Here is a 25,772-nt window from a genome sequence, read left to right as displayed (position 1 = left end):
TGCCAGCTCAGGGACACGTGCTGGGAATCTGCACAGCTCCCACTTCTGATGCGTCCGCTCTTGACTGTTGGGGGCCCGCTGTGCAGAATATGCACCTATGGAATGTGGAGGCTGCCTAAACCATGCGCAGTGTGGAGACACCACTAACTGCGGCTCAGGAGACCCCTGCCAGTATCTGCTGTGCGACTTGGCCAGCCCTTGTCCTTCTCTGGGCCTCACTCTTCTCACTCTGAACAGCTGGAGTGATCCAGACAATCCTGTGTCATGATTCATGGTTCCAAGCAGCTGATATTCTGGACCAGAACCACAGGGTTTTAAGTTGGAAAGAATGGGCTCCGGTCCTGACACTTCGCCCTCTTGTGGCAGCATTCGGCGGTGCAGCCCTTAAGTCCAACACTCAGAGCTCCCTCCTTGGGGAAGCAGGGAGGCTGGAGTTGTGGTTTCTAAAGAGTAACTGATGGGGACTGCATCCTGGGTTCTCACGCCAGCAAATACAAGTCATTGCCTCTTTCTCATCCCTGCCCTTTCTGCTCTTTCTGCAGGGACTAGCGGCAGGGCTTAAGAGCACCGGGCGTCCGAGTCTCATAGGCTCAGGTGCGAGTCCCAGCCTCGCCGTTTCATAGCTTTGTAATTAGCCTCAGGTTACTCATCCAGAAAGTTGGGATATCAGAGTAGCTCCCTCTCGGGGAGCTGTGAGGATGGAACAAGGTATTGTGCTTAAAGGGCCTTGTGCAGTGCAGCGCTGCAGTGACCAGTGTTGTGATCGTTAAGATTCATGGAACATAATGGGTGTTCCTGGGCAAGCAGGGCTCAAGGGGCAGATGAGTTTGCTCTCGTCCTCTGAGGCATCCCTCAGCCATCAGAGGGAGCTGTGCCCTTCGCCGAGGCTGGGACTGTGGTAGGTGTCCTGTCGTCATGTCTTCTGAACAGGGGTGTGACCTCTCAAAGCCACCCGCAAGTGGGCATCCCTGCGGCCTGGCCCCGGTGGTCCTGTGGGATACGGGAAGCTCTGTGCTGTAGGGCCCTCGGCAGAGGCCACTGCTGAGATCCGTAGACGTGGGTGGTCATGGGGCGTCCAAGCTGGGAGGGCCTTGGAGAGCCTCATGGCCCACAGAGGCTCGGGGTCTGGCGCTGTTCTTTGGGTGTACAGCTGTCCTCACCCTCCTGCCTCCAGGCTCCAACCCCCTTCTCTGAGCCCAGAACAAGGTGCCCCGGTCAGGGCTCCGTCTGGGGCTGGAGGTGGCACATGGGAACCCTGTGGGGCTGGCCCTACACCTCCCACCCTGCCCTGTAATTGCCTGTTTATCTGTGATCGCCCCTCTCAAGCTCACAGACAAAGCTGGTCTATATCTTCCTGCTGAGCCCAGCAGGAGCCCGGCACAGAGAGGGCTCAAGAAAGTTTTGAGAACAGAGTTCCTCCCCAGCGACTGGCCAGCAGCGCCAGGCCTCCTGGGGCCTGCAGTGGGGCCGGGGTCTGGCCCTCTGTGTCCCCTCCTGGGGAACGGGCTGTCTAGTCATTGGTAGGGATGAGCCTCAGCTTACTGTGTGCCCTGCCCTGGGCCCGACCCCTGGGACAGCTCTCCACCTAGCAAGTGGAAGAAGGGGCCCCGGACCCGCAGCCAAGAGGCTTGTCGTTGATGCTGTGTGACCATGGGCAGGCCTGTGTTTGTCTCTGGGCCCAAGGTTCCCCCTGCAGGGTGTTAGGGCACCCAGCCTGGCTTGTCTGGAGGCTTCAGGGGCAGATCTCCAGGAGCTTAGGTCCCTGGGAGGTTGGGCGAGGCAGGCTGCTCTGGGCTAATTGCACTCTGCCTTCTGGTGCTGCTGTGGTGACGGACCCTGGGTCCCGGCGGGAGGCACGAGGCCCCGGGGAGCTCATTACTGTGCCTTACCTCCCCTCCTGTCCCTGCGGACTGGGCCCTGTTTGTTGTCACCCCTCACTTGCTGGGCCTGTTGCCCTGCGGGGCCTCCCCTGCCCCACCCTGTTTTCTCCATGGAACGGGGGCGCTCAGCCTGAGCTGCACCCCTGCTCCCTCCACCCACCTCACGCTCTGGGGATGCTGAGCCTCAGATGCAGGCACGTCACGCCCCCGACACACACGCCCCCTTCTCCAGGAAGCCACCCCTTTACCGCTAGTACTTGACACGGCCTGGGGCCGACAGGCACGGGGTTTGAAGCCAGCCGGTCCTGGGTTTAATTCTGGCTGGGTTTCTCGCTAGTCGTGTGACCTTGGTCAGGTCACGTTTCTTCTCTTGGCCTCTGTGTAAACCTGACTTTTCCAGTCCCCACGGTGGTGGGAGGATTAAAGGAGCCCACGGGGTAGGGGTGCGGGGCAAGCCCATGGCATTTAGCAGCAATCTAAATCCCTCTCCGCCCCTCCTCTGGCCTCCCACCTATTCCTCTCTTCTGCCGGACACTTCTAGGATGCAGGCCTCCCCGTCCTATGGGATTCCTGATGGGGGCATCATGGTCTCCCCAACTTGACTGTGCACTCCCTGAGGGCAGGGCAGTGGACTTTAGGTGACCAGGTTTTGTGGACCAGAAGTCAGGATGTAATAGTGGGGTGGAACATTTGCCGTTAGCCTGGTCTGGCCCAAGCCAGGTGAGTTCACCTCCCCTAGAGCCTGGCGTGGCCCCAGGCGCGAGGGCAGGCCTGAGCCCTGCTCTGAGTCACGGGGTACCCGGGCCCAGGAGGAGGCAGCCATGCCCCCGGTGGGGGGAGAGCAGAAACCCAGTGGGGTGCCCGAGTGTCTGAGAGTGAGTTTTGGGGGGTGGGCATCCTGGGCCAGGGCCTAGGGGAGGCACCTGGTGGCAGGGCCTGGCAATCTTTTAGTTCCACTTAAAAACGTTTCCCATCCCACTTCTGCCCATGTTATATGAGCAATCCCCGCCCTTTAGCATATAGCAGTTCATTCACCACACGATAATTGAGCACCAGCTATGCCCCAGCACCATTCTAGGTACTGGGGCCAGGTGATTTTAAAAAGTACCTGGGAACAGCCAGTGTTGAGGGTTTTCTACATTTCCTTCTAGTCTTTTTTCCACTTGGGGTTAAACAGGGGCTTGTTCATTTGTTATGATCACATTTTTTCAGTCATGGATGCAAGTCTGGACCTTGCTTTTCTCTTCTCTGTTCACTCCTACGTCCAGCCTTTGGTGGGGCCTCCCAAGGCATCTGGTGGCCGAGCAGAGGTTTGTGGGAAGCAGTGGGCCAGCCCCACCCGCAGCTTCCTGCCTGCCCTTCCTTCCTCTCTGGCCGTCCTTGGTCCCCAAGGCTCCCTCCCTCCTACCCTGCCTGTCTGTGAGGCCCCAGCCCTGGTAACAACTTCCACCTTCAGCCTCCTCCTGCCGGTAGGTAACCCCCTGCCCAGGCCGAGACCAGGCCCTCCCCCAGGGTCCTGCGGCCTCTGAATCCTCATTGGTAGAAGCTGGACACCTCCCACCATGTCCTGCAGGCCCGGAGAGGTGGCGGCATTCTCTCCCTTCAGGGATGCCTCCAGACCACACCCTCCCCATATAGACCCTTGCAGGCTCATGCCATTTGTCCCCCACTCCCCACCCCCGGCCCCCACCAGCTACCCACCTTACTGCCATCCCCTGCCAACCAGCTACCCTGGCACCCAGGCACCAAGGGCTCAACACCTCCAATTTCCCAGCCTTTCCCACCCCAAGTACTGCCGCGTCCCAGGGGTTACTGTGCCTGTGTGGCTGACACCCTGCCCTCGTCACCCTGGCCCAGTGCTTGGTTCTGCTGTTCCATCACCCTCACCGTCCAGCCATCTCCCTCCTTCCTGTGCCCGATGCACAGTTGTCTCTAAACCACCTTTTGACTTCGGTCAGTGCCCGTGTACTCTCTCCCCACGTGCCCATCTTCCTCTTGTTCTTGTCCTTAGGCCCCATGATCCATCACATCAGCTCTTCTCTTGTCAGTGTCATTCGTTCATTCAGGATTTCTGAGGGCCTCCTGTGTGGCAGCCCTGTTCTAGGTGGTGACTAGAGTGATGAACCAGACAGCCACAGCCCCTGCCCTCTCGGTGGGGAGACATCACAGACAAAAACTAAGCAAATGTACAAATAAAAAGCAAAATTTAGTGCTGCGAAGGAAATAGCTCCTCCTTATGAAGGAGAGAGAAGCTCCCCGAACAGTCACTCCTCAGACACGTTGTTTCCCTCTCCTCTGCTGCTCCAGCTGCAAAGTAAAAGGTTCTGTGAGGGACGAGCAGTTTAACATTTGCTCTATGGTTTTCTCAAATACCATCGGCGAATTGCTGCCAGCAGCCCCCAGAACTGACCCAAGGGCTTGAGGTGTTGTCTTAACGGGATCGGGTGCGTGGTCCCCTTTGGTGACCCTCTTGCTGTTAGTGTAGCCCAAGACCCCACTGACTTACTTACTTAGCTTCCATCTAGCAATTGACTGGGCTTGTGGTCCACTAGACCCTTCAGATTGTTTTCAGTTATTACACTTTGGCCTGTGCTTCTGTCCTCTTTTCTGTGTGTGGCAGGGTCACGGCAGCTTCTCCTCTCCCTCACCCCCACCCCCAGTTACACTCACATTTCTTCCATTTGCCCACGTATAATAGCTGAGCTCCTGGTTCCCCCTCAGGCACTGGGGATACAGACGTTTGTCAGATTCTTCCACGGCCTCAAGTCTCCTGGGGGAAACTGAGGCTCGATACAGGGGTAATAAGTGGTGGGATTTTAGTAGAAGAGCTTCCTGGGCATGTGGTTGCCATATGGTGCAGGGTTGAGGTGGGGCCAGCAGGCAAGAATCATCCAGGTCAGTGATTCTCAAAACACAGCTCTTGGACCATCAGCATCTCCTGGGAGGTTGTTAGAAATGCAAGTTCTCAGGCCTCATCCGAGACCGATTAAATCAGAAACTCTGGGGTGGGGCCCAGCAAACTGAGTTTTAAGTCCTGCAGCTGGTTTTGATGCTCCCTGAAGTTTGAGAACATGGGTCTAGGTGAGAGATGATGGTGGCTGGGCCGGGGTCCTGGCAGTGGGGCTGAGGAGGCGTGTTTCCAGGGTTAATCCACAGGCCTTGCTGATCGGGCCTGGAGGGGTGCAGGTGAGGCTGAGTCAAGGAGAGCGCCAAGGTTTGGCTTAGGTGACTTCAAATCTCAAATCGGTGGGCCCCTCTGGGCCTTATTTCCCACACTCCTGCCAGGGGGTCTTCAACCTCTCCTGATGTGTCTCCAGTGAGCGCTTGCCCCCCGCCTCCTGCCCTCTTACTGCCTGTAAGCAGTGCTCCCTCTTCACAGCAAGCCGGCTCTCAGCCCATCCGTGGTAGCCAGCGTGGTTGCCACAGCAGCTGGTCCCTGAGGAGCGTGCCACCCTCCTGCCTGCCTGCAGTGCCTCCATCACCGCTTCTGCGAGGAGTAGAGAAGGAGGCGTGCGGGGACACCCGTCCTCCTGCACACCCCATTTTGAGGACAGGGTGGGGCTGGGAAGAGCCAGTGGCAAAGAGGGGCGGGACGAGGAGGGGGGCGAAAGGGGAGGCGGGGCCCCTCTTTGGTGGCCTCTCGCCTTGGCCGTGAGGCCCCAGTCCACTCGGCTCCTGGACGGTGGAGGCGGCAGCAGCAAGGGGGCCATGGCGGAGGACGAGCCGAAGCCGACCCAGCTCGACATGCCCCTGGTCCTGGACGAGGACCTGACCAAGCAGATGCGGCTGCGCGTGGAGAGTCTGAAGCGGCGCGGGAGGAAGCGCCAGGATGGCGAGAAGCTGCTGCAGCCGGCTGAGTCCGTGTACCGCATCGACTTCATCCAGCAGCAGAGGCTGCAGTTTGAGCGCTGGGACGTCGTGCTGGACAAGCCGGGCAAGGTCACCATCACGGGCACCTCCCAGATCTGGACGCCCGACCTCACCAACCTCATGACGCGGCAGCTGCTGGACCCCGCTGCCATCTTCTGGCGCAAGGAGGACTCTGAAGCCATGGATTGGAATGAGGCCGACGCCCTGGAGTTTGGGGAGCGCCTGTCCGAGCTGGCCAAGATCCGCAAGGTCATGTACTTCCTCGTCACCTTCAGCGAGGGCGTCGAGCCTGCCAACCTCAAGGCCTCCGTGGTCTTTAGCCGGCTCTGATGGCAGCTGCCCGCTGCTACCCTCTCCTTTCGCCCAGCTGCCTGACCCCTGCCCATACCCCTTTCCCCCGTGTGTGTGTTTGGGGACATCCTTCTAGCTGCTGGCCTGTACTCGGCTTGGCCAGGACCCCTGAGCCTGCGTCCTTCCTTCTCTCCTTTCCCTGGTGCTGGCGCTCCTGCTTACGGGAGGAAGATGCAAGGGCTCCGTAGTCTAGAAGCTGACCTGGCTGCCGCTGCTTCTGCCGTGGACCACGGAGACCTGGTCGGGGCTAGTGTGGGAAGATGGAGAGGCCACGGGAGATTGCCTTCTCTCTGCTCCATTGTTGGGAGAGAGACTGAGAGACCAAGACAGAGACAGACACAGACCGAGAGAGACAACTCTAAAGAACCAGCCATTGGGCTTCCTCCAGAGATGACAAAGCAGCCTCCTCGGAGAGTCTGGCGCACAGGCATTTGCTGCCCTCCTGGCCACGACGCCCCTTCCCAGTGTCCGTGTCTGGAGGTGAACACTCAGCCTGCTGATCCAGGCACCTTGTGTGGGCCCACGACACCTCAGGGCTCTTAAGACATTGGGCAGGGTTGCTGTGAGGGCTGATTTGGGCAGTGGGGAGCGGCTGGCACGCTGGAGGCTGTGCAGGCCAGCTCTTGCTCTTCTGGGAATGACTTCAGGAGGGGAGAAGTGAAGGGGGAAATCTAAAAAACGTTGCATAGAGATGTATCTGTCTATACATATACATATGTATTGAGAGAGAGCATGCTATATTCATATGGTTGTATCCTATACCTGCCCTGTGAATAAGTCTGAATTGCCTAGCTGGTTCCCTGGTGGCCCTTAGCAGGGGCTTGATCAGGATGACCTTGGGGAGGGGAGGCTCCTGAGCCGGGAGACTTTGAGGTTCATGCAGTGAAGTGGGGAACAGTGTAGTAAACAGGTTTCCGTCTGCCTGGGGGAAGCTGGATAGAGGGGGTCCAGAGCCCTGGAGCTGGAGACAGTAACATCTCTGGGGCCTGAGGTGTCCCCTCCTAGGATGTCAGGCTTTTCCTGGCTAACTGGTCGGAGAAGGCAGGTGTGGCATCCTGGTGTGGCATCTTTGGTGGGGTTGAGGGGTAGGAATCGGGGGCAGCCTTGGAGGGGAGATGTGATGGATGATGGTCAGAAGTGGGCTGGAGGTGGCAGCGTGGTGTGACGGCGGGACACTGGCCTCAGAGGTCACAGTGCACAACCCACTCGCCAAACAAAGAGGGAAACTGAGGCACAATTGCCAGCAGATTCAGTTCCAACCCCCAAGCCCCCTTCACACTGCACAGGCCCAGTGAGCCCCTCTGAGGCCAGGCATCAGCTAAGGGCACCTCAGGAAGTGCCCCCAACACCGTGTCTCCAGGTCAGCCCTGTTTTTTGTCAGGGACGTGCCCATGACATTTCCCTCGTGAAGCAGAGCCGTCGGGGGGCTGCAGGGCCCTGGGAAGAGAGGCACTGAGAGATGGAGGGTCAGAGCCAACCCTAGTGGCCAGGGCTGCCGGGAGGGCAGGCCCCCACTTTGGAGGCAGGCAAGCAGAAGCAGTTGGAGTCTATTCTTCAGTGGGAGATTTGGCTGTGGTGTGAGCGATGGTCCTTTCTAACTTGAAGCTCGGGTGTCTATTCCGGGACGTGCTTGGATTCCTGCCTGCTTCTCTGCCGACTCCGGGGGAGCCTGGAGGCTAGACGCCTGTGGATGGCCCTGTCCTTCTGCCTCTCTGCTTGACCCCTCCCTGCAGCTCTGGGGACCCTCTTGGTGCAGACTGCTTCTATCCCCACCTCACTCCAGCACGTCTGCTCTGTGCAGGCGTGTGAGTGCCTCTGCCGTGCTCACTGCGTGTCCCCAGTAAAGCCTGTGTGTCCCCGCCTCGTGGTATGCCTTCTCTTCCCAGGAGCCACCCCTCCCTGGGCCCCCTCCACACCCCTGCCCCCTCCTCCTGCCGCTTTTAGGGGTGAGGCCCAGAGCAGGCGGTGACTGGCTCAAGGTCAGACATCAGCATGGGGTTTGAAACCAGGTCCCCTGACACCCAGCCAGGCACCAACAGCCCTGACAGTTTTTTCTCCAGTGGCCCCCAGACCAGCTTCTGTATGGGGAGCATGGAGAAAGCCATGCTGAGGCCTCGGGGAGACACTTGGGGCCCACAGGGGATGGTGGGGACCCACTAAGCCGTGCTCAATCTGGAGTCTCCCTCCCTTGCAGGGTGGCCGGGCAGGAGGCAGACGGGACAGGGGAGTGGCTGAGGGGTGGGGTGGGATCAGGCCTGTGCCTGGATTTCACTAACATGCTGTATGTCCTCAGGCAGCCCCTGACCCTCTCCCAGCCTCAGACTTTCTAAAGGGAACAGCCTAGTTCTGTGAAGCCCCTTGCAGCCCTGCCCCACTGACCAGAGAAGACCCATGTCACCACGTCACCTTAGTGCCCCACCTAACCCCGACCCTCACTCAATTTGTGGACGGTGACAACAGAGGCCCGGGGAGGAGGCTGCCGGCCCGAAGTCACAGAGGGTGTGGAGGGGCCGGCGACGGGGTGCATGTGGGTCAAGCTCTGGGTCTGTGGACCTTCGACCCCATGACCCTGGCCCCCTGGGATGGGAAGGGCCGATGCCCCCATCCCTTCTGAGGGCTCAGACCCGGGTGAGGCCGGCTTCTCCCCCGAGACAAGGGCAGTTCCCGCTTCCGAGGCCGCTCTTGGGGTTTTGCTTGGGAACAACCCCCCAGGCAGGTCTTGCATCCCCATCTTCCTCCACCCCAGAGCCCTCCAGCCCCAGCCTCCATCCAGTCCTGAACATACTTCTGGGAGGGGTGGGGGGAACAGAGACGGGAACCCAGGCTTCCCACCCCGAGGACAGCAGTAGAAGGCCTGGTTCTGCTCCTGAGACTGGGTCGGGGGGAGTGCAGGGAATGGGAAATGAGGACCTGCTTTCCACGGAACCCGTGAGAAACCACTGAGCGGAGAGACCTGCCATTGCCTGAGCTCCTGCCTCCCACTGAGCCAGTGTACGGTAGTGTGAGGGACCCAGCCTGGCGCTGCCGCCAGCCAGCACCCGTGTGACCCTGAGCAGCCTCTCTGAGCCTGTTTCCTCATCTGTCGGTGGGAATAGTAATGGCTCTTTCCTCATCGGGTCATTGTGAAGATGAAATGACTTAAAGCTGGTGAAGCACTGAGCTTCCTGAGAGGCACACGGGCTTCCTCTCTGGATTTCCTCCTTGTACTTTCCCAGTCGCTGTAGACACAGAGTCTCACTTTGCACCATGATTCTGAGAGGAGGGTGTTAGGAGAACCTATTTACTAAGGAAGAATGTAGGGTTCAGAGAGGTGTAGTGAGTTGCCTGAGGCAACACAGCAGCCAGTGCTTAGGGCAGCAGGCAGTGTGGGGTGGAGGGATAGGCAGGGTCCAGGCCTGGCTCTGTGGTCGGAGAGAGTGGTCATGCGGGAGTGGATTCTCCTCACCGTTGCCAGGCTTGGAAGGGCCCAGCTGAGGGAACCTTAAGCCCTCACAGTCTAGCCTGGGAGCCTAGCCGGAGGGGCCGCCCAGGTCTCTGAGCGTCTGGCTGTGCTCACTCCTTGTGAACAGGGATCCCGGGGCCCCCTGCAGGTGTGTCAGCACCCCACACTCCAGGTGGTGAGCTGGGAGGCGCTCTTCTCCCAAGGGGCTGGAGGTGGGGATTGCCCAATCTTCCTGGCTTCTTCCAGCCATGGCGTCTGAAACTCGGGAATTTGAGACTCTTGGAATCAGAAGCTGAGAACTGAGAAACTTCAGATGCTCAGAACCAGGGACCCTCTCGTTCTGAGGATCTGGAGAGGTCTGTGGCTCACCTCACCCAGCTTGGGTAACACAGGAAACTCCACTGTAGCCCCTCAGCCTGCAGCCCTGCTGGCCTTGTTTAGAAATGCTCCTGGCTGGCCCTCTGGGGTCCCAGGCAGAAATCTGTGGGAAGCTCCCTCTCTGCCACACGGACAGACACACACACACACACACACACACTTGCACATACACATGCATGCTTCTGTGCACACACTCACACAGGGCATTCACTCGCTTGCCCAGGGTCCCAGCAGAATTTGAGCCCAGCCACTTGGGTCTGGGTGGGAGTCCCTGAGGGAGAGCGCCAGGGGGTGCTCCAGGTGCTGGGGCACCAGGGGGTACTGTGGCACACCCATCAGTGGGACTCTGAGGTTTCTGGGTGATTCTGCAGTGGGTGGCTGTTAATGGGCGCACGAGGGGCTCCAAATCCCACAGGGTTCTTGTCTCACTGCCCGGTCAGCCCAAGGAGGTGCCTCAGCCCCTTCAAGCCTGTTTTTCCCATCTGCACAGAGGACTGTTGTTAAGGTTTTCCTTTCTCCTCTTGGGAGGGAGGTTGACCAGTTCTCTCCGAGGTTTGCACACACCATGTACTCCACACACCAGCGGGGACGACCCCTCATGTGTGCACAGCCCTCCACAGTTGATGCAGTACATCCGAGGCCGTTCTCCACCTTCGTTCTCACAACAGCCTTGGAGGGAGGGTAGGTAGACGCGGGGACACTGAGGCTCCGAGAGGTGGCCTAGTCAAAGCTTAAGTCCCAGCCACACACCGAGGTTGGTAAATTGGTGTCCAGCATCAAACAACAATCAGTATCGAGGCTACAGAGAACAAGGAGCTTTATTTGCAGGTCTTAGGAATTGCAACTGGGGAGACACAGATTCAGGTAGAACCAAAAGAGCGTTCCAGGAAAGAGGAAGTCAGGGGCTTGTAAAGGCAAAAGCCATAAGGTCGTTAAAGGAAATATTTGTCCTTAAAGCTGTCAAGAGTTATTTTAGGGTAAGGATCCAATAAATATCTTGAGTTTCTGGAACACTGGGCAAACGTTCTGGATGGCTGCATTAGGAGAAGAAGTGGTCAAAGTTCAGATTCCATGCAGGCGATGACGTGCAGAAGTCACACTTTCTCAGTGGCCTCCCAGCTCCATTTCAGAGCGGTGTCTTAGTAAAACTGACTCCATTTTTATTTTCCTTTCACACCAGTAGTGTGTACAAGCTCACCAGCTGTCCAGGCCCTCTCTGCGGCCGGCATTTGGGGATTTTCCTCCCAGAAAGACTCAGCCAGCTGTGGAGCTGGCCCTGGCCCTGTGCCGGGCGGTGGGGATCTGAGCAGGAGCTTGGGGGAGGGGCTGCTGGTCGGCGCCCAAGGGGAGGGTGGGGTCAGGAGGACCCTGCAAGCTGCTGCTCAGCTGGCCCTGGAGGGACGGGGACTGGGCTGAGGCCGGCAGAGGGAGCCACCCGTGCCAAGCTGAGGTGGCCTGAGGCATCACGGGGTGTAGATTCCTATAGGGCCTGAGGGAGGCAGTGTTCAGGGGTGAAGCTGAGAGCCGCCCGCAGGGCTTTGAATGCCGGGCCAGGGAGCTGGTGTCCTTGGCGATGGGGCTTTTCAACTGTAGTCACGCGAGAGGAGAGAGACAGCCTAGTGAGCCCTTGGACCCATCCCTCCACCTCAACAACTGCCAACTCGTGGTTGATCTTGTTTCCTCTACAACCCCGCTCCCCCCAGGCAGCATGTCATTTCATCTGTAAATATTTCTGGATGTATCTCTGAACGATAAGGACTCATTCAAAACAAAAACCCGGAACCATAATATCGTAACATAACTAAAATAACTTTATAATAATTCCTTAATATCATCAAATACCCAGTAAATGTTCTGGTTTCCACTCTGGGGCACAAATGCTTATATGTATATTTTACAGTTTGTTTGAATCAGATCCAAACAAAGGTCTATTACTGCAGTCCGTTGGTTCCCCTTCATCTTTTCATATTTTTTCCTTGCAATCTAGTTGCTGAAGAAGCCAGTCATTTGTCCTGTGGAGTTTCCAACCATCTGGATTTTGCAGGCTTCGTTTTCATGGTGTTGATTAATATTTGTCTGTGCCCTGAGTTTCCTGTGAGGTAGCACTCACCTCTGGAGGCTTTATAAGGTGCGGCACAATTTTTTTGCACAACTGCTTCATAGGCGAAGTTCACTCAGGAGGTACATAATGTCGGGTTGTCTCTTTTTTGTGACATAGGAACCATCGGTGATCCTAAATCGATGTTAGAAGCCATGATTGCCTAAATCCATTATTTGTCAGTGGTTGCAAAAGAATAGGAGTCTAGGACTTCCCTCCCTGGTGGCGCAGTAGTTAAGAATACGCCTGCCAACGCAGGGGACACGGGTTCAAGCCCTGGTCCGGGAAGATCCCACATGCCGCGGAGCAAATAAGCCCGTGCGCCACAACTACTGAGCCTGCGCTCTAGAGCCCACAAGCCACAACTACTGAGCCCCCGTGCTGCAACTACTGAAGCCCACGCTCCTAGAGCCTGTGCTCTGCAACAAGAGAAGCCACCGCGATGAGAAGCCCGCACGCCACAATGAAGAGTAGCCCCTGCTCACTGCAACTAGAGAAAGCCCGCACACACAGCAACGAAGACCCAACGCAGCCAAAAATAAATAAATAAATATATTTTTTAAAAAAAAGAATAGGAGTCTAATATTCTAATTTCTTCTCACTTCTTAGATGGAATTCATCACCAGATAAAAACCTCCCTTCATCTGCTGTTGGTTACTCTATGGCACAGTTTGTATAGAAAAGTCAGGATAAGTCTTTGATTTTTTTTTTCCTTTCGATTTCCAGTTTCAAGAAAGTGAGTTGATTCCCTGCCACCCTCCAATAGTGACTAATTATTTGTTTGTGTTAATATCATCATGGTCTCATGGATTTGAACATATTGGATGTGTTTTCATTCATCACCGTCATTATCCTTCACTGCTGCTCAGATTGGCCCGACTTTGGCTAGTGGGAGCCTCTTCAGATTGGTCCTGAATCCTCTGGTTGCTTCCTTGATTTCTGGCATGACCGGATGTGGTGTGGAAGGTGTTTGGTTTGTGTGCCCGTGGGAGCACACCTCCCTGGACAGACTCCTTCCTCTCGCTTGGTACCCTGGCTGGCAGCAGAGAGAGGGGCTGAGGGGTGAGAAGGCTGGCCTGGGGCTACCTTGAAGGGCTTCCTTGAAGGCCTGTGATGTGGGAGGGAAATTGAGGCCCATGGAGATTGCTGACTCTGTATCACAGGCCCTGGAGCCTCATTAGCTGCCCTTTGAGTCACAGAGGGTTCAGAGCCAAGCCCTGGGTTTGACTAACGATCCTCCCGTGGCCCCATTGGTACCTCCCAGCTCCTGCGAGGGCTCCTCTTCCTCCCTCCCCCCTCCCCCATCCTTCTTCCGCATCCCGTGCAGTCCAGGGAGGAGTGGAGGAGGGTGCAGTGGCCAGGCCAGTGTTCCCAGCTTCCGACTCTCCATTGCTCTGTGCACCTGCATGTACCCCTTTTTTTTCAAAATAAATTTATTTATTTATTTATTTTTGGCTGCGTTGGGTCTTCACTGCTGCGCGCGGGCTTTCTCTAGTTGTTGCGAGCTGGGGCTACTCTTCGTTGCGGTGCACGGGCTTCTCATTGCGGTGGCTTCTCTTGTTATGGAGCATGGGCTCTAGGCGCGTGGCTTCAGTAGTTGTGGCACATGGCCTCAATAGTTGTGGCTCTCGGGCTCTAGAGCGCAGGCTCAGTAGTTGTGGCGCACAGGCTTCGTTGCTCCATGGCATGTGCGATCTTCCTGGACCAGGGCTCGAACCCGTGTCCCCTGCACTGGCAGGCGGATTCTTAACCACTGCGCCACAAGGGAAGTCCCTGTACCCCATTTCTGATACACTTTTCTGTCCTGAAATCAAGTGTCAGGGAACGTGCCAGGGGTCAGGGCAGAGGCCGGCCTGGGAGTTTTCACTGAGAAAGGACACAGAGTTGACTGAAAAGGGACCAGCTAGTAATCAGCCCTTGCTGGGTTCTAGACTCTGTGTCAGGCTCTGAAGCCCTGAGTGTGAATCCTGCCTCCCTCACTGGTGCCTGTGGGTGGCCTTTTGAAGCGACTTCCTGCCCACCGCCTCAGAAGACAGCCCTGAGGGTTCAGGCCCTACGGCACTTAGCTGGGCTCCATTAGTGGCTGTAGCGCCTCTCACTGTGCTTATCATTTTCATTGTCTTGGTCCCCAATGTCCCACTAGGGAGCATTTCTCTTTGCCAGCATCCCTGTTGATGGTTAGAGGCATGTAAACAAAAGCATCCTTAATGAGGGTGGGGGTTGGGAATGGCTTTTGGCTGAAGTCTCTGTGCTCAGGCTGCTCCGGACCTTGGGATTTACAGCCTCCTGATACACCTCTGGCTCCTCAGCCAGATTGCCTGCGTGCCCACCCCCATACCTGGGAGTGATTTTCTTCTAGAAGATGGTTCTTATGGTCTTGTTGGGGTTTGGCTCCTCTGGGTCCTTGCCCGAAAGGGCCAGCAGGTCCCCCTGACTCAGCAGGGAGAGGGTTCTTCCCCTGCCTCCCCACCTCCTGCTGCCCCAAATTGCCTCTGTTTGTCCTAGTCTGCTGGGGAGATGCTCACCGCCAGCTCTCAGGACACCTGCTCAGAAGCCGCTGCTTGTCCTCCAGGGTCAGGCCCACCACTCCCTTCTCTCCACGGCCCTGCATGTACCCCGTGTCAGCCTGAGCACTTGCCTGTGTGCCTGCCTCTCCCACCAGACTGGGAGCCTCCCGAGGGCGGGGACCATGTCTGAATCATCCGGGTCCTCAGTGCCAGTGTGGGGCTGGGTGCAGAGTGGTCCACACTGATAAAGAACTCATTATTTGGAGGCAGACAGACCTGCGTTTGAATCCTGGCTTCAAACCCAGGTCTGCCTGCCTCCAAAGAATGTGTATATTTTCTAGCTATGTGACCCTGGACAAGTTACTTGCCCTCTCTGAGCCTTGATGTTCTCATCTGTAAAGCAAGGATGGATATATTAGTAATTTCATGGGGTGGTTGTGTGAATTGAACTGCGATAACCCATGGCAGTCACAGGCTTGGTATCTGACATTTCCAAGATGCTCCATAAATAATCAATTTTATTAAGAGTCCCAGTGGATGCCTATGAATTTATTCATTCAGTTAACACATGTTTATTAAAGATCCTCTCTGAGCCAGGCCCTGGACTAGGTGCTGGGTGGATAGCAGTGACCAAGACTGACGTGTCTCTGCCCTAAGACAGTCGACATTCCAGTGACAGTATCAGCACTGAACACAATGTCACACACTTGTGTAATTATAACTGCGGAAAGTGTCTCAGAGGAGAAGTGCCAGGGGCCGTGAGATGGATGGACAGGGGTCCTGGCCTAGTCTGAGGAGTCAAGGAGGGCTTCCTGGAGGAGGAGGGTAGGCCCTAAAGGACAAGTGAGAGTCAGCTGCAGGAAGAGCAGGTGCGGAGTTCCTGACCAGAGAAAGAGCCTGGAGCAGGGCACAGTAGGTGGAGGCTGGGGTGGGTGAGGGTAGAGACATGAGCCTGGGGACAGAGCATATTAAGGGTTTGGATTTTATTTTCCAGGGGACCTGATCAGAAAGATCACTGTGCTGCTGTGTGGGGCACGGGCAGATGTGGTTGCTGTTGCTGTTAGTGTCCCGGGGCAAGGAGATGGGGGACTGGGCCAGGGTGGTGCCGGGGGGCTGGAGAGGAGGAGATGCATTTTAGCAGAATGTAGGAGCTCAGATTGGATGGAGAGAGGGAAAGTGGGGAGGCCAACATGGCTGCCAGCTTCTGGCTCGGGCAGGACAGGGGGCATGGTGGTCCATTGACCAGGCAGGAACTTGGATGGATGTGCTATATTTCTGAGGGGGAGGATGCAGATGGAGGCATGAGGAAGGGAAGGGGAAGCTCATAGAATCTTGGAATGACAGAGCTGGGAGGAGCCTCAGGGGGCCTCCAACCCCTTCAGAGATGGGGAAACTGAGGCCCGGAGATGAGAAGGATTTGCCCAAGTCCCATACTGGTTCATGGCAGAGATGGGGATTGAACCCAGTATTCCTTTCCATCTGATTCCCTGGAGGCACGCACCCCCATTTCCTCGGGAAGCCAGCTGTGACCCTCCGTGTGTCCCCATCCTGTCCCCCTCCCCATCCAGGTCATCCCAGACTGGAAGGAGCAGGAGTGGGACCCCGAGAAGCCCAACACCTACGTGGGCATCTTTCACTTCCATTTCTGGCGCTTCGGGGAGTGGGTGGACGTGGTCATCGATGACCGGCTGCCCACAGTCAACAACCAACTCATCTACTGCCACTCCAGCTCCCGCAATGAGTTCTGGTGTGCCCTGGTGGAGAAGGCCTACGCCAAGTAGGTGCCAGTGGCGGGCGGGCGGGCGGGCGGCCAGGCTGGGGCGGAACTGCTCGTGGGCTCTGTGCGGTGTTCCTCTCGCTGGGGCTCCAGGCACAGAGAGGTGAGGGGCAGGTGCAAACACACACAGCGAGCTCAGAGCCCGGCGCCCAGAGCACAGCCAGCTGAACCTACGCCAGGTGTGGTGGAGGCCTGGACTGCAGGGCCTCTGGGTACCTGGTGTCAGGTCCCCACAACCGGCCCACATAGGGAGGAATAGGTACTCCCGCTTCTACCTGGGAAGATGGAGGCCCAGGCAGGTGTCCTGCAGGTAGCCGGGGGCAGAGCCAGCAACCATATTCAAGTCGATGGTTCTCTTCCAAAGATCCAAGTTGCTGAGCCCTCCCTAGAGGCCTCGTTCGGCACGTGGTGTCTCCGAGCCTGGGCTGGTCGAGGAGGTTGGGACAAACCACTGCCTTTCCTGCTTGCTGGGCCTCCCCTTCACCCACCCACTGGTCTGTCTGCCTGACTGTCCAGCCATTCTATCTTTGCTGCCCCTCCTCCTGCTCTGTGCCAGGCCCTGGGTTCCCAGCATGGGCATGAGCAAAGTTTTGCTGAGCTGTGGAGGGCTTTGGGGCAGAGTGACCTGCCCAGGCCCCTGCAGGACAGGTACAGGCCTGGCACAGGAGGGCCAGTGGGGTCAGAGACCAGCTCTGTGGGAGCCTCTCCTTGATTCTTCCTCCCAGGCCTGTTTGTCACTCTCCTTGGACAGTGTGTGTGTGTGTGTGTGTGTGTGTGTGTGTGTGTGTGTATGTGTGTAAAAGGAAAAACAAAAATTCCATCATCAAAAACAAACCCATGGAACCCACTTGCACTGTTGGTGGGAATGTAAATTGATACAGCCACTATGGAGAACACTATGGAGGTTCCTTAAAAAACTAAAAATAGAATTACCATATGACCCAGCAATCCCACTACTGGGCATATACCCAGAGAAAACCATAATTCAAAAAGACACATGCACCCCAATGTTCATTGCAGCACTGTTTACAATAGCCAGGTCATGGAAGCAACCTAAGTGCCCATTGACAGACGAATGGATAAAGAAGATGTGATACATACATACAATGGAATATTACTCAGCCATAAAAAGGAACAAAATTGGGTCATTTGTAGAGACCTGAATGGATCTAGAGACTGTCATACAGAGTGAAGTAAGTCAGAAAGAGAAAAACAAATATCGTATATTAATGCATATATGTGGAACCTAGAAAAATGGTACAGATGAACTGGTTTGCAGGGCAGAAATAGAGACACAGATGTAGAGAACAAACATATGGACACCAAGGGAGGAAAGTGCCAGGGGCTGGGGTGGTGGTGGGATGAATTGGGAGACTGGGATTGACATGTGTACACTAATATGTCTTAAATGGATAACTAATAAGAACCTGCTGTATAAAAAAATAAATAAAATAAAATTGAAAAACAAAGAAGCAAACCCATGAAAACATGTTGGCAGATTCCATTTTTAGTCCTAAGAAAGCAAAACCCGCCTCCTGGTGGTCAGTTGGTCACCATGGTCCTTGGTGCAGGCTCCTCTCTTCCCACTCTGGGAGACCCACTCAGTGACTCAGTGGGCTAGCTCTTTTTTTTTTTTTCTTTTAAGTAAAATTTTTATTATTTTAAAAAATTGTCCAAAATATAATATTTATCATTTCGACTATGTGTAAGTGTACGATGCAGTAGCATCAATTACATTCACAATGCTTTGTACCCATCACCACTGTCTACATCCAGTATAGATGATGATACTTTTCATCATCCCCAACATAAGTTCTGTTACCCACTAAACAAGAACTCCCTCTTTCTCCCTTCTCCCAACCCTGGGAACCTCCTTTCTGCTTTTTGTCTCTATGAATTTTCCTATTCCAGGTAGCTCACATAAGTGGACTGTTTGTCCTTCTGTGTCTGCCTTATTTCAATTAGCATAGTGTTTTCAAGGTCCTTCCATGTTGTAGCATGTATCAAAATTCCATTCCTATTTATGGCTGAATAGTATTCCATTGTTTGTGTGTGCCACATTTTGTTTATCCATTCATCTGTTGATGGACACTCGGGTAAACTGTTTCCACCTGCTTGCTATTATGAATAATGTGGCTATGAACATTGATGTGCAGGTATCTGTTTGAATGTCTCCTTTTAGTTCTTTGGAATATATACCTAGGAGTGAATTGCTGGGTCGTATGGTAGTTCTGTGTTTACAGTTTTGAGAAACCACCAAACTGTTTTACACAGGGGCTGCACCATTTATGCTTGTTTTTTTTTTTTATTATTTACTTTTAAAATTATAAAAAGAATGCATGTCTGTTATAGGAAATCCAGAAAATATAGGAAACCATGCAGAGGATAATAAAACTCTCCTATACTCCTGCATATTCTCCCAGGTTGCTGTTCTCCCCTTCCCTGTTTTGGGCCATCTGGGTTAATGGGGCAGCTCCTCTGTTCAGGACAGCAGGACATTGTCCCCTCAAGGCCCCACCCCCTCTCCATGTCTCCATTTCTTCCCTTTGCTCTCCCTGCACCCTCCCCCACCACTGGCAGCTCTTTTAACATCTTTGATGGCTCTTTTGTTTGTAGGTTACCTTGCAAAACCTGTGCTGGTGTTTTGTGGGCGTATATTTTCAATTTATGGAAATGGTATTTTGTCATATATCCCATTCAGCTTCTCATGTTCACATTTGGCACTCTGCCTTTAAGACCCCAACCTTTTTCCTAACATTTAAATAAGGAGCCACAGCTGTGTCCTAGCACCTGATCTGTTGCACATAGTAGATGCTTAATCTTTTTGAAATGAATTATTGCATGCATTTTAGACATAATTGGAGTCCGGCTGTATTGCTTTTTCAAATGTAACAAGCAGCCACTAGCATTTTCCCTGCAGTAGGAATTCCTTTACAGTGTTTTCTTCAATGGCCACTTGAGAGGCAACATTAGCTTTTAAAACCAGTTCTCTGTTGTTAGACATTTAGGTGATTGCTAGTTTTACATTGTTATAAATAATGTTACTCGAACGGAATTATGTCAAAAGACATATGAACTTTTAACACTTCTGAAAAGAATTGCTGGATTTCTGGACAGCTTATTTTTGAAGATGGGGCTGTGAAGGCCAAGGGGAATTTGAATGACAAAATGGTTGTGGTTCAGTGGGACAGACGTTGGCCTGGGAGCCGGAGACCTGGGTTGGCTCTGTTGTGTGGCCTGCTGTGTGACCTTAGCAGTTCTCTTGACCTCTCTGAGTCTCAGAAATCTCCCCTATCAGGTGAAGGATTTAGACTGGCTGGGGAACATGAGCTGGGAGTTCTTTCCACATTGTTTCCAGGCTGGCGGGCTGTTACCAGGCCCTGGATGGAGGCAACACGGCGGATGCGCTGGTGGACTTCACAGGTGGGGTTTCCGAGCCCATCGACTTGACCGAGAGTGACTTTGCCAGTGATGAGGCCAAGAGGAACCAGCTCTTTGAGCGCGTGTTGAAAGTGCACAGCCGGGGAGGCCTCATCAGTGCCTCCATCAAGGTGAGAACACAGAGCCAAGCCCCGGAGGCGGCCCCTCCCCTTCACTGACCCTGATTGGGGTGGGAGGTGACTGGCTTTTCAGGGAGAGCCCCTGCCCAGGTTGGATCATAAATCCAGACCCTCAGCCTCATGGGAGGAGGGGAGCAGTTAGAGGGTGCAGGCCCTCCCCAGTGCTGGACAGCGCAAGCCTCAGGCCCCCTGCCCTAACCTTTACACTATGAAAGGCCTTGCCCACACTGTTCAACTAACATCCCCCTTTTCAGCCCTTTCATAAGGGAGTGATAGGTCCTTCGGCCAAGGTTTAAGGCATCACAGTTGCGAGGCAATGGGAAGGGCGAGGGAGCCCCTACTGCCTGCTGGCTCAGGCCTGGGCTCTTCAAGAGGATCGTCTTATTTCATCGACTGCTCATGTTTTGGGTGGGAAAGTTGGGACTCAGTGAAGCAGAATTTGAACCCAGGTTTGGCTGACCCAGTGGTATGTTGATAAAAGACTGGAAAATTAAAAAGCCCTGGTTTGCTGACTTCTGTGGTGTAAATACTCCCACCATGGTTGATTTCAGGCTAACGTTTTAACAACCAGATTGCAAAACTGAGCCAGTGCTAGTCGATTCCCACACAGCCCTGGGCCGATCCCACTTCAGGTCCCTTCCTTTATCCCCCACTGCTGTTCCCCAGCTTTGTAAAGGGCTGTGAATGCGGAGGTCAGTCCCTAACCTCAGAGGAATGAGGTCTCCCCTTTGTGCGGGGCTGCCATTCCCTCCCTGTCCTGTAGGGGGTGGTGTGGCCTCTGGCTCCAGGTGGAGCCTGACCTGCCCTGCCTCTGAGCAACTGTGTCCCACAGGCAGTGACAGCGGCAGACATGGAGGCCCGGCTGGCGTGTGGCCTGGTGAAGGGCCACGCGTATGCCATCACTGATGTGCGCAAGGTGCGCCTGGGCCGTGGCCTGCTGGCCTTCTTCAAGTCAGAGAAGCTGGACATGATCCGCCTGCGCAACCCCTGGGGCGAGCGGGAGTGGAACGGGCCCTGGAGTGACACGTGAGGCCCGGGGCTTGGGCAAGGACAGGGGGCAGGCACAGGGCAGACCCCAGGTGGGTGGGCCGGGGTACGAGGGCTTGGGCAAGGACAGGGTGGACTTCCTGGAGGAGGTGGCACCAGGGCTGGGCCTTAAAGGATTTGGGGGGAGGATGACATTAGGAGAAGACTTACTTTGGAGCAGGCAGGTTGGGGGGTGGATTCAGCATGGGCAGAGGTCTGGAGGTGGGGATGAGCTGATTCCTATAGGGGATGTAGAGACCAGTCTGGTGCTTGAGTGGGGAGGAAAGCAGGGAGGGAGGCCACCAGGGGTGGGAATGGGGGTGACTGCCCTGTGCTTGGCTAATGGCCCTGGTGAGGCCAGGAGAGGAGCAGGCCTAGGCCCCCAGTGAAGGTGCTCCCTTCACTGTGGGTCAGTCCCCCCTTGGCCCCAGCCTGCAGCTTTGCTCCCAGACCTCCGGTCCCTGGCATGGTGGCAGCCCACGGTTGCCTGCGAGAGTGGGCAGTCAGGACTTCCTGGAGAGGGGCCTGGGCATGGCCCTGGGTGCCCCCGACCACACCCACACTGATGGAGGCCTAGTGCTCAGCTGTCCCTCATGCCTCCTGACCCTTGCCAGAGTGGCCCTGATGGGGTCCCTCCTCTGATACTCCTCTCCCTTCCCTCCCCTGTGCTCACATCCCAGCTCAGAGGAGTGGCAGAAAGTGAGCAAGAGTGAGCGGGAGAAGTTGGGTGTGACTGTGCAGGATGACGGCGAGTTCTGGTGAGTGTGCACTTGCCCTGGGCGGATGCCCAGGGCTGAGAGGGGAGCCTCCTGTGTGCCAGGCAGGAAACGCTGGACAGGCAGGCGGAAGCCAGGGCTCTAAAAATGCCCCACCATCAACTTGCCGTGTGGCCTTGGATAAGTCACTGCATCTTTTTGGGCCTGTTTCCTCCTCTGTAAAGTGATTTGGGCAGAATGGACCCTTTCGTCCCCATAGCCCCCACTGCCCATGTCAGGGGACACTGGGCTGCTCTGGTACCCAGGCTGAGCCCTCGGCAAGTAGGCCAGGGTACCAGCAGGTGGGAAATTGACCAGAGGGCAGAGGGCACGCTGGCAGCCTGATGCTGAGAGCAGGTAGGAAGAGGAGAGGCCCTTTGGAGGAGCTAAGACTCAGGGTGCAGAGGAGCCCTTGGTGGGCAAGGACAGAGACCCAGCCCAGAGGCAAGAGAGCACACTTGGGTTTGGGATGGGAAGAGTGAGTTCAGGGAGGTGAGGAGGTGAGCTTGGAGGATGGCAACAGCCTTGCTTAAAGAGCGTGATAATGATTCCTGCATTCATTCACTCCTGCGTTCATTCATTCGGCATTCATTCATTCTGCATTTAGCCCTGCTTGCCAGGCTCAGTGTCTTTCTTCAGCAGGACACTTGATTTGGAGACTGAGCCACTTCCTGGAGGGATACAGGGTAACCTGTGTGTGGGAGATGTTGTGAGGGCCCCAGGCAGATCCAGAGGCAGATGGCAGTGATCCTGGCACCCCAGTGAGGTCCCCTCCTGCAGGTATCAGGGGAGCTGCTGCAGGAGGCCCCCCAGGCCTTCTGGTCTGGGCTCCTGTGGATGAGATCCACTTTGCCCAGTGTGGCTCAGGGGCCAGTCGAATTAAAACATAGCAGTAGAAAACCCTCATCAGGAAAGGGCTTCCTCCTAAGGCCTTTCTCAGATATGTTCACCCTTGATGCATGTATGTGCATATTCTCTTACATGTGCACCCTTGAAGGTGGGTGGGCACTTCCCTTCCCCCCGCCCAGGCTCCTGGAGGTGTGGCAAAATCCTGGCCACTGCAGCTCACCTACCAAGGGGTTTCCACCACTAGCTGTGGATGATAATGGATGGAAACTGTAGAGGGCTGTACACATTAGTTATTCATACTATTAATAATTGTAACGGCCAGCCTTTGGCAACTCCTGCCTGCTGGAAGTTGTATTACATGCTTTTATTGTTATTGCTTTGCTTAATTCCTGCACTAACTCTGTGAGATAGGCAGCTGTCGTTAGATTCATTCCCATTTTACAAAGCAAGAGACTGAAGCCAAAAGAGATGTGAAGGGTCCGTGTGATGCCATGTCCACACTTGCTGTGTAGGCCGTGGTGCAGAGCACGTGGGGCGAGTGGGCAGGCTGGTGGGCGGGGAGGGGGGGGACCGGCCGGCTCAGCCCCTTGCCACGCCCAGGATGACCTTTGAGGACGTGTGCCGATACTTCACGGACATCATCAAGTGCCGCCTGATCAACACGTCTTACCTGAGCATACACAAGACGTGGGAGGAGGCCCGGCTGTGCGGCGCCTGGACGCGGCACGAGGACCCGCTGCACAACCGCAGCGGGGGCTGCATCAACCACAAGGACACCTTCTTCCAGAACCCGCAGGTGGGCCTCCTTGGGGATCCCCACCCCCCCGCCCCTTGAGCAACTGTGGGGCCCTCGGCACCGTCCTGCCACGGACTCCTGCATGACCTCGGGTACATCCCTGTACCTCCGTGGAGTTCGGTGCACCGTTTGTACAACGGGGTTGGATGGGCATGTCTGGGAGGTCCTGTCACCCCCAACCTCACAATATGACCTGCAGGCTCTGAGGACTAATGAGTGCCCTGATAAGAGTTACAGGGACATTTTATTTAGAGGCTGAGCTGGGGGCTCAAACCCCTTGTTTCCACACATAGTGCTGTTCCTTCTGGGGGAACTTGGCCAGGCTGGCTCCCCACGGGGACTCCTCCCCTGCGGCCTCCTCGGTCATGACCCCGGCACCCGCCTAGTCCTCACGCCCGGTCTGCCTTCACTGAGCACCAGCTGCATGCAGGCTCGGAGCTGAGCAGCCAGCGTTTCCCCGAGTCCTCCCACCCCGCATGCAGGGTGGACATTGCCAGCCCATCTCACAGATGAGGGATGAGGCTCAGAGAGGTGATGTGACTTGCCCAAGTTCACACAGCTGAGTTCTGGGCCGAGCTTCGGGAGCCACCGAGCCCATTTTCAGTGTGGTCTCACCGTGTGTCCCTCTTCCTCTGCTGCACCCGCAGTACATCTTTGATGTCAAAAAGCCAGAAGATGAAGTGCTGATCTGCATCCAACAACGGCCAAAACAGTCCACCCGCCGGGATGGCAAGGGTGAAAATCTGGCCATTGGCTTCGACATCTACAAGGTGAGGCCAGCTGGGACCCCTGCTCTGGGTAAGGAGAGTTTGGGCTGCCTGGGCCTGGGGGAGAACACTCTAGAACACTTTGGTCTCCGACATCACCCCGGTCACCCTGGCCACATTGGCTGATGCCATGGTTGTGCTGTGACACAGGTCCTGTTTGGATCCCCACAGAGGCCCAGCCTGCCTTGGATTGGCCCCGCTGGAGCTCTCAGCCTCATTTCTTCTTGCCCAGACCCACAGGCTGTTTGGACGGGGAAGGGGACGATTGCTGGTGGTCGGGCCTGGGCTCTGGGGGGCCGCCCACGGCTTCCTCCCTCAGGGCTCTGGCCCCCCTGAGTTGGAGGCCTTGCTGGGCACTGGGAAGAGGCAGCCTGGGCAGAGCCAGGAGGGCTTCCCACTGGCCTGGGCCCCAAGGCCTTCTGCATGTTGTGACGCCCCGTGTGTGATGACACGCAGCGTAGCGGGGCAGCGTGGGCCTGTCAGACACCAAGAACCTAATGAAACCACGTGCGTGTGCTATGCCCACGGCCTGAGTCGAGGCCCTGACATTTGATGTGCTGGGTCGTATTATAACCGTTTGTTCACATCAGCATGTTGGAACATTCACTGCGTGCTGACGTTGTGACTTTGATGTGACAGGACCTTCGCTGATGTGACTATAGCTTATCATGGCACTTATTCCAGGAATTGTCCGTCATGTCCCGGCAGCTGGTGATGTCATTTCATGGACACATGCTGTGTCCTGGGCAGATAGTGATACTTGATTCTGTTGTGATGTCAGAAACCCCACAGACATTGTCACCAGGGGGATTCCCATTGCCACCCCTCTCAATAGCTTTATGAGATATAATTCACATACCATATGACTCGCTCACTTCAAGTGTATTCGTAGAGTTGTGCAGCCATCGCCACAGTCAATTTTAGGACACTGCCATCACCCCAAAAAGAAACCCCGCACCCTTTAGCCGCCACCACCCAGTTGCATCCACCTCCCGCCCCGCCAGCCCTAGGCAGACAGATGCTCATGTACTTCTGACTCTGTAGATATGCCTCTTCTGGCAACGAGGGGGAGACGTGGGGTGCGGGGTGGGGTGAGGGGCTCTGTGTGACCCGGTGTCTCCGCCCCCGTCAGGTGGAGGAGAACCGCCAGTACCGCATGCACAGCCTGCAGCACAGGACCGCCAGCTCCATCTACATCAACTCGCGTAGCGTCTTCCTGCGCACGGAGCAGCCCGAGGGCCGCTACGTCATCATCCCCACCACCTTCGAGCCAGGCCACACTGGCGAGTTCCTGCTCCGAGTCTTCACTGACGTGCCCTCCAACTGCCGGTGCGTGGGGACTGGCTGGGGGCCTGGGTTGGCAGGGCCCAGGTCCACACCAGGCTGGCCCGCAGTCTTCAGCCCAGAGACCTTCAGTGTCGTCCTAAGCCGTGGAGCCTGGGCCTCCAGCCTGCCTGGCCTGACACTAGCATCCATCCCCTTTCTTTCCCTTCCCCTCCTCCCCTGTCCCAGCCTCTCTTGGCCACACGAAGGAGCAGCTGCTCACGTGTGCAGAGCGCTTCACAGTTTACAAAGAAGCTTTCACTCATCTCGTTTGCTCTTCCTGAACCCTGGGGTGGGAGGCCTGACCCCTCCATTTTACAGATCAGAACTGGGGATCGACGTTGGTTGGGGGTGGTTTCTAAGTCCATGCCACCAGTGGCAGAGTCCGGCTGG

At 55.8% G+C, this 25,772-nt stretch overlaps 2 protein-coding genes across 3 annotated transcripts in view; both read left to right on the top strand.

Moving 5' to 3' along the window:
• CAPN5 (calpain 5) overlaps window positions 1–25,772 on the top strand; it is a 57,919-nt gene that overhangs the window by 27,260 nt on the left and 4,887 nt on the right. For both annotated transcript variants that reach the window (XM_059930748.1, XM_059930749.1), the window contains exons 4-10: window positions 16,095–16,303; window positions 19,662–19,854; window positions 20,696–20,889; window positions 21,570–21,647; window positions 23,094–23,289; window positions 23,937–24,059; window positions 25,189–25,385. In XM_059930748.1, the coding sequence (XP_059786731.1) occupies window positions 16,095–16,303; window positions 19,662–19,854; window positions 20,696–20,889; window positions 21,570–21,647; window positions 23,094–23,289; window positions 23,937–24,059; window positions 25,189–25,385 (1,190 nt within the window). The remainder of the gene's footprint in view (window positions 1–16,094; window positions 16,304–19,661; window positions 19,855–20,695; window positions 20,890–21,569; window positions 21,648–23,093; window positions 23,290–23,936; window positions 24,060–25,188; window positions 25,386–25,772) is intronic.
• Window positions 5,589–6,080, top strand: OMP (olfactory marker protein). The gene has a single exon (XM_059929450.1). The coding sequence runs from the start codon at window positions 5,589–5,591 to the stop codon at window positions 6,078–6,080; it is 492 nt and encodes a 163-aa protein (XP_059785433.1).

Source organism: Balaenoptera ricei, chromosome 8 (genome assembly GCF_028023285.1).
Source record: "Balaenoptera ricei isolate mBalRic1 chromosome 8, mBalRic1.hap2, whole genome shotgun sequence".
Lineage (NCBI taxonomy): Eukaryota > Metazoa > Chordata > Mammalia > Artiodactyla > Balaenopteridae > Balaenoptera > Balaenoptera ricei.
This window is presented reverse-complemented; position numbering and strand designations above follow the sequence as displayed.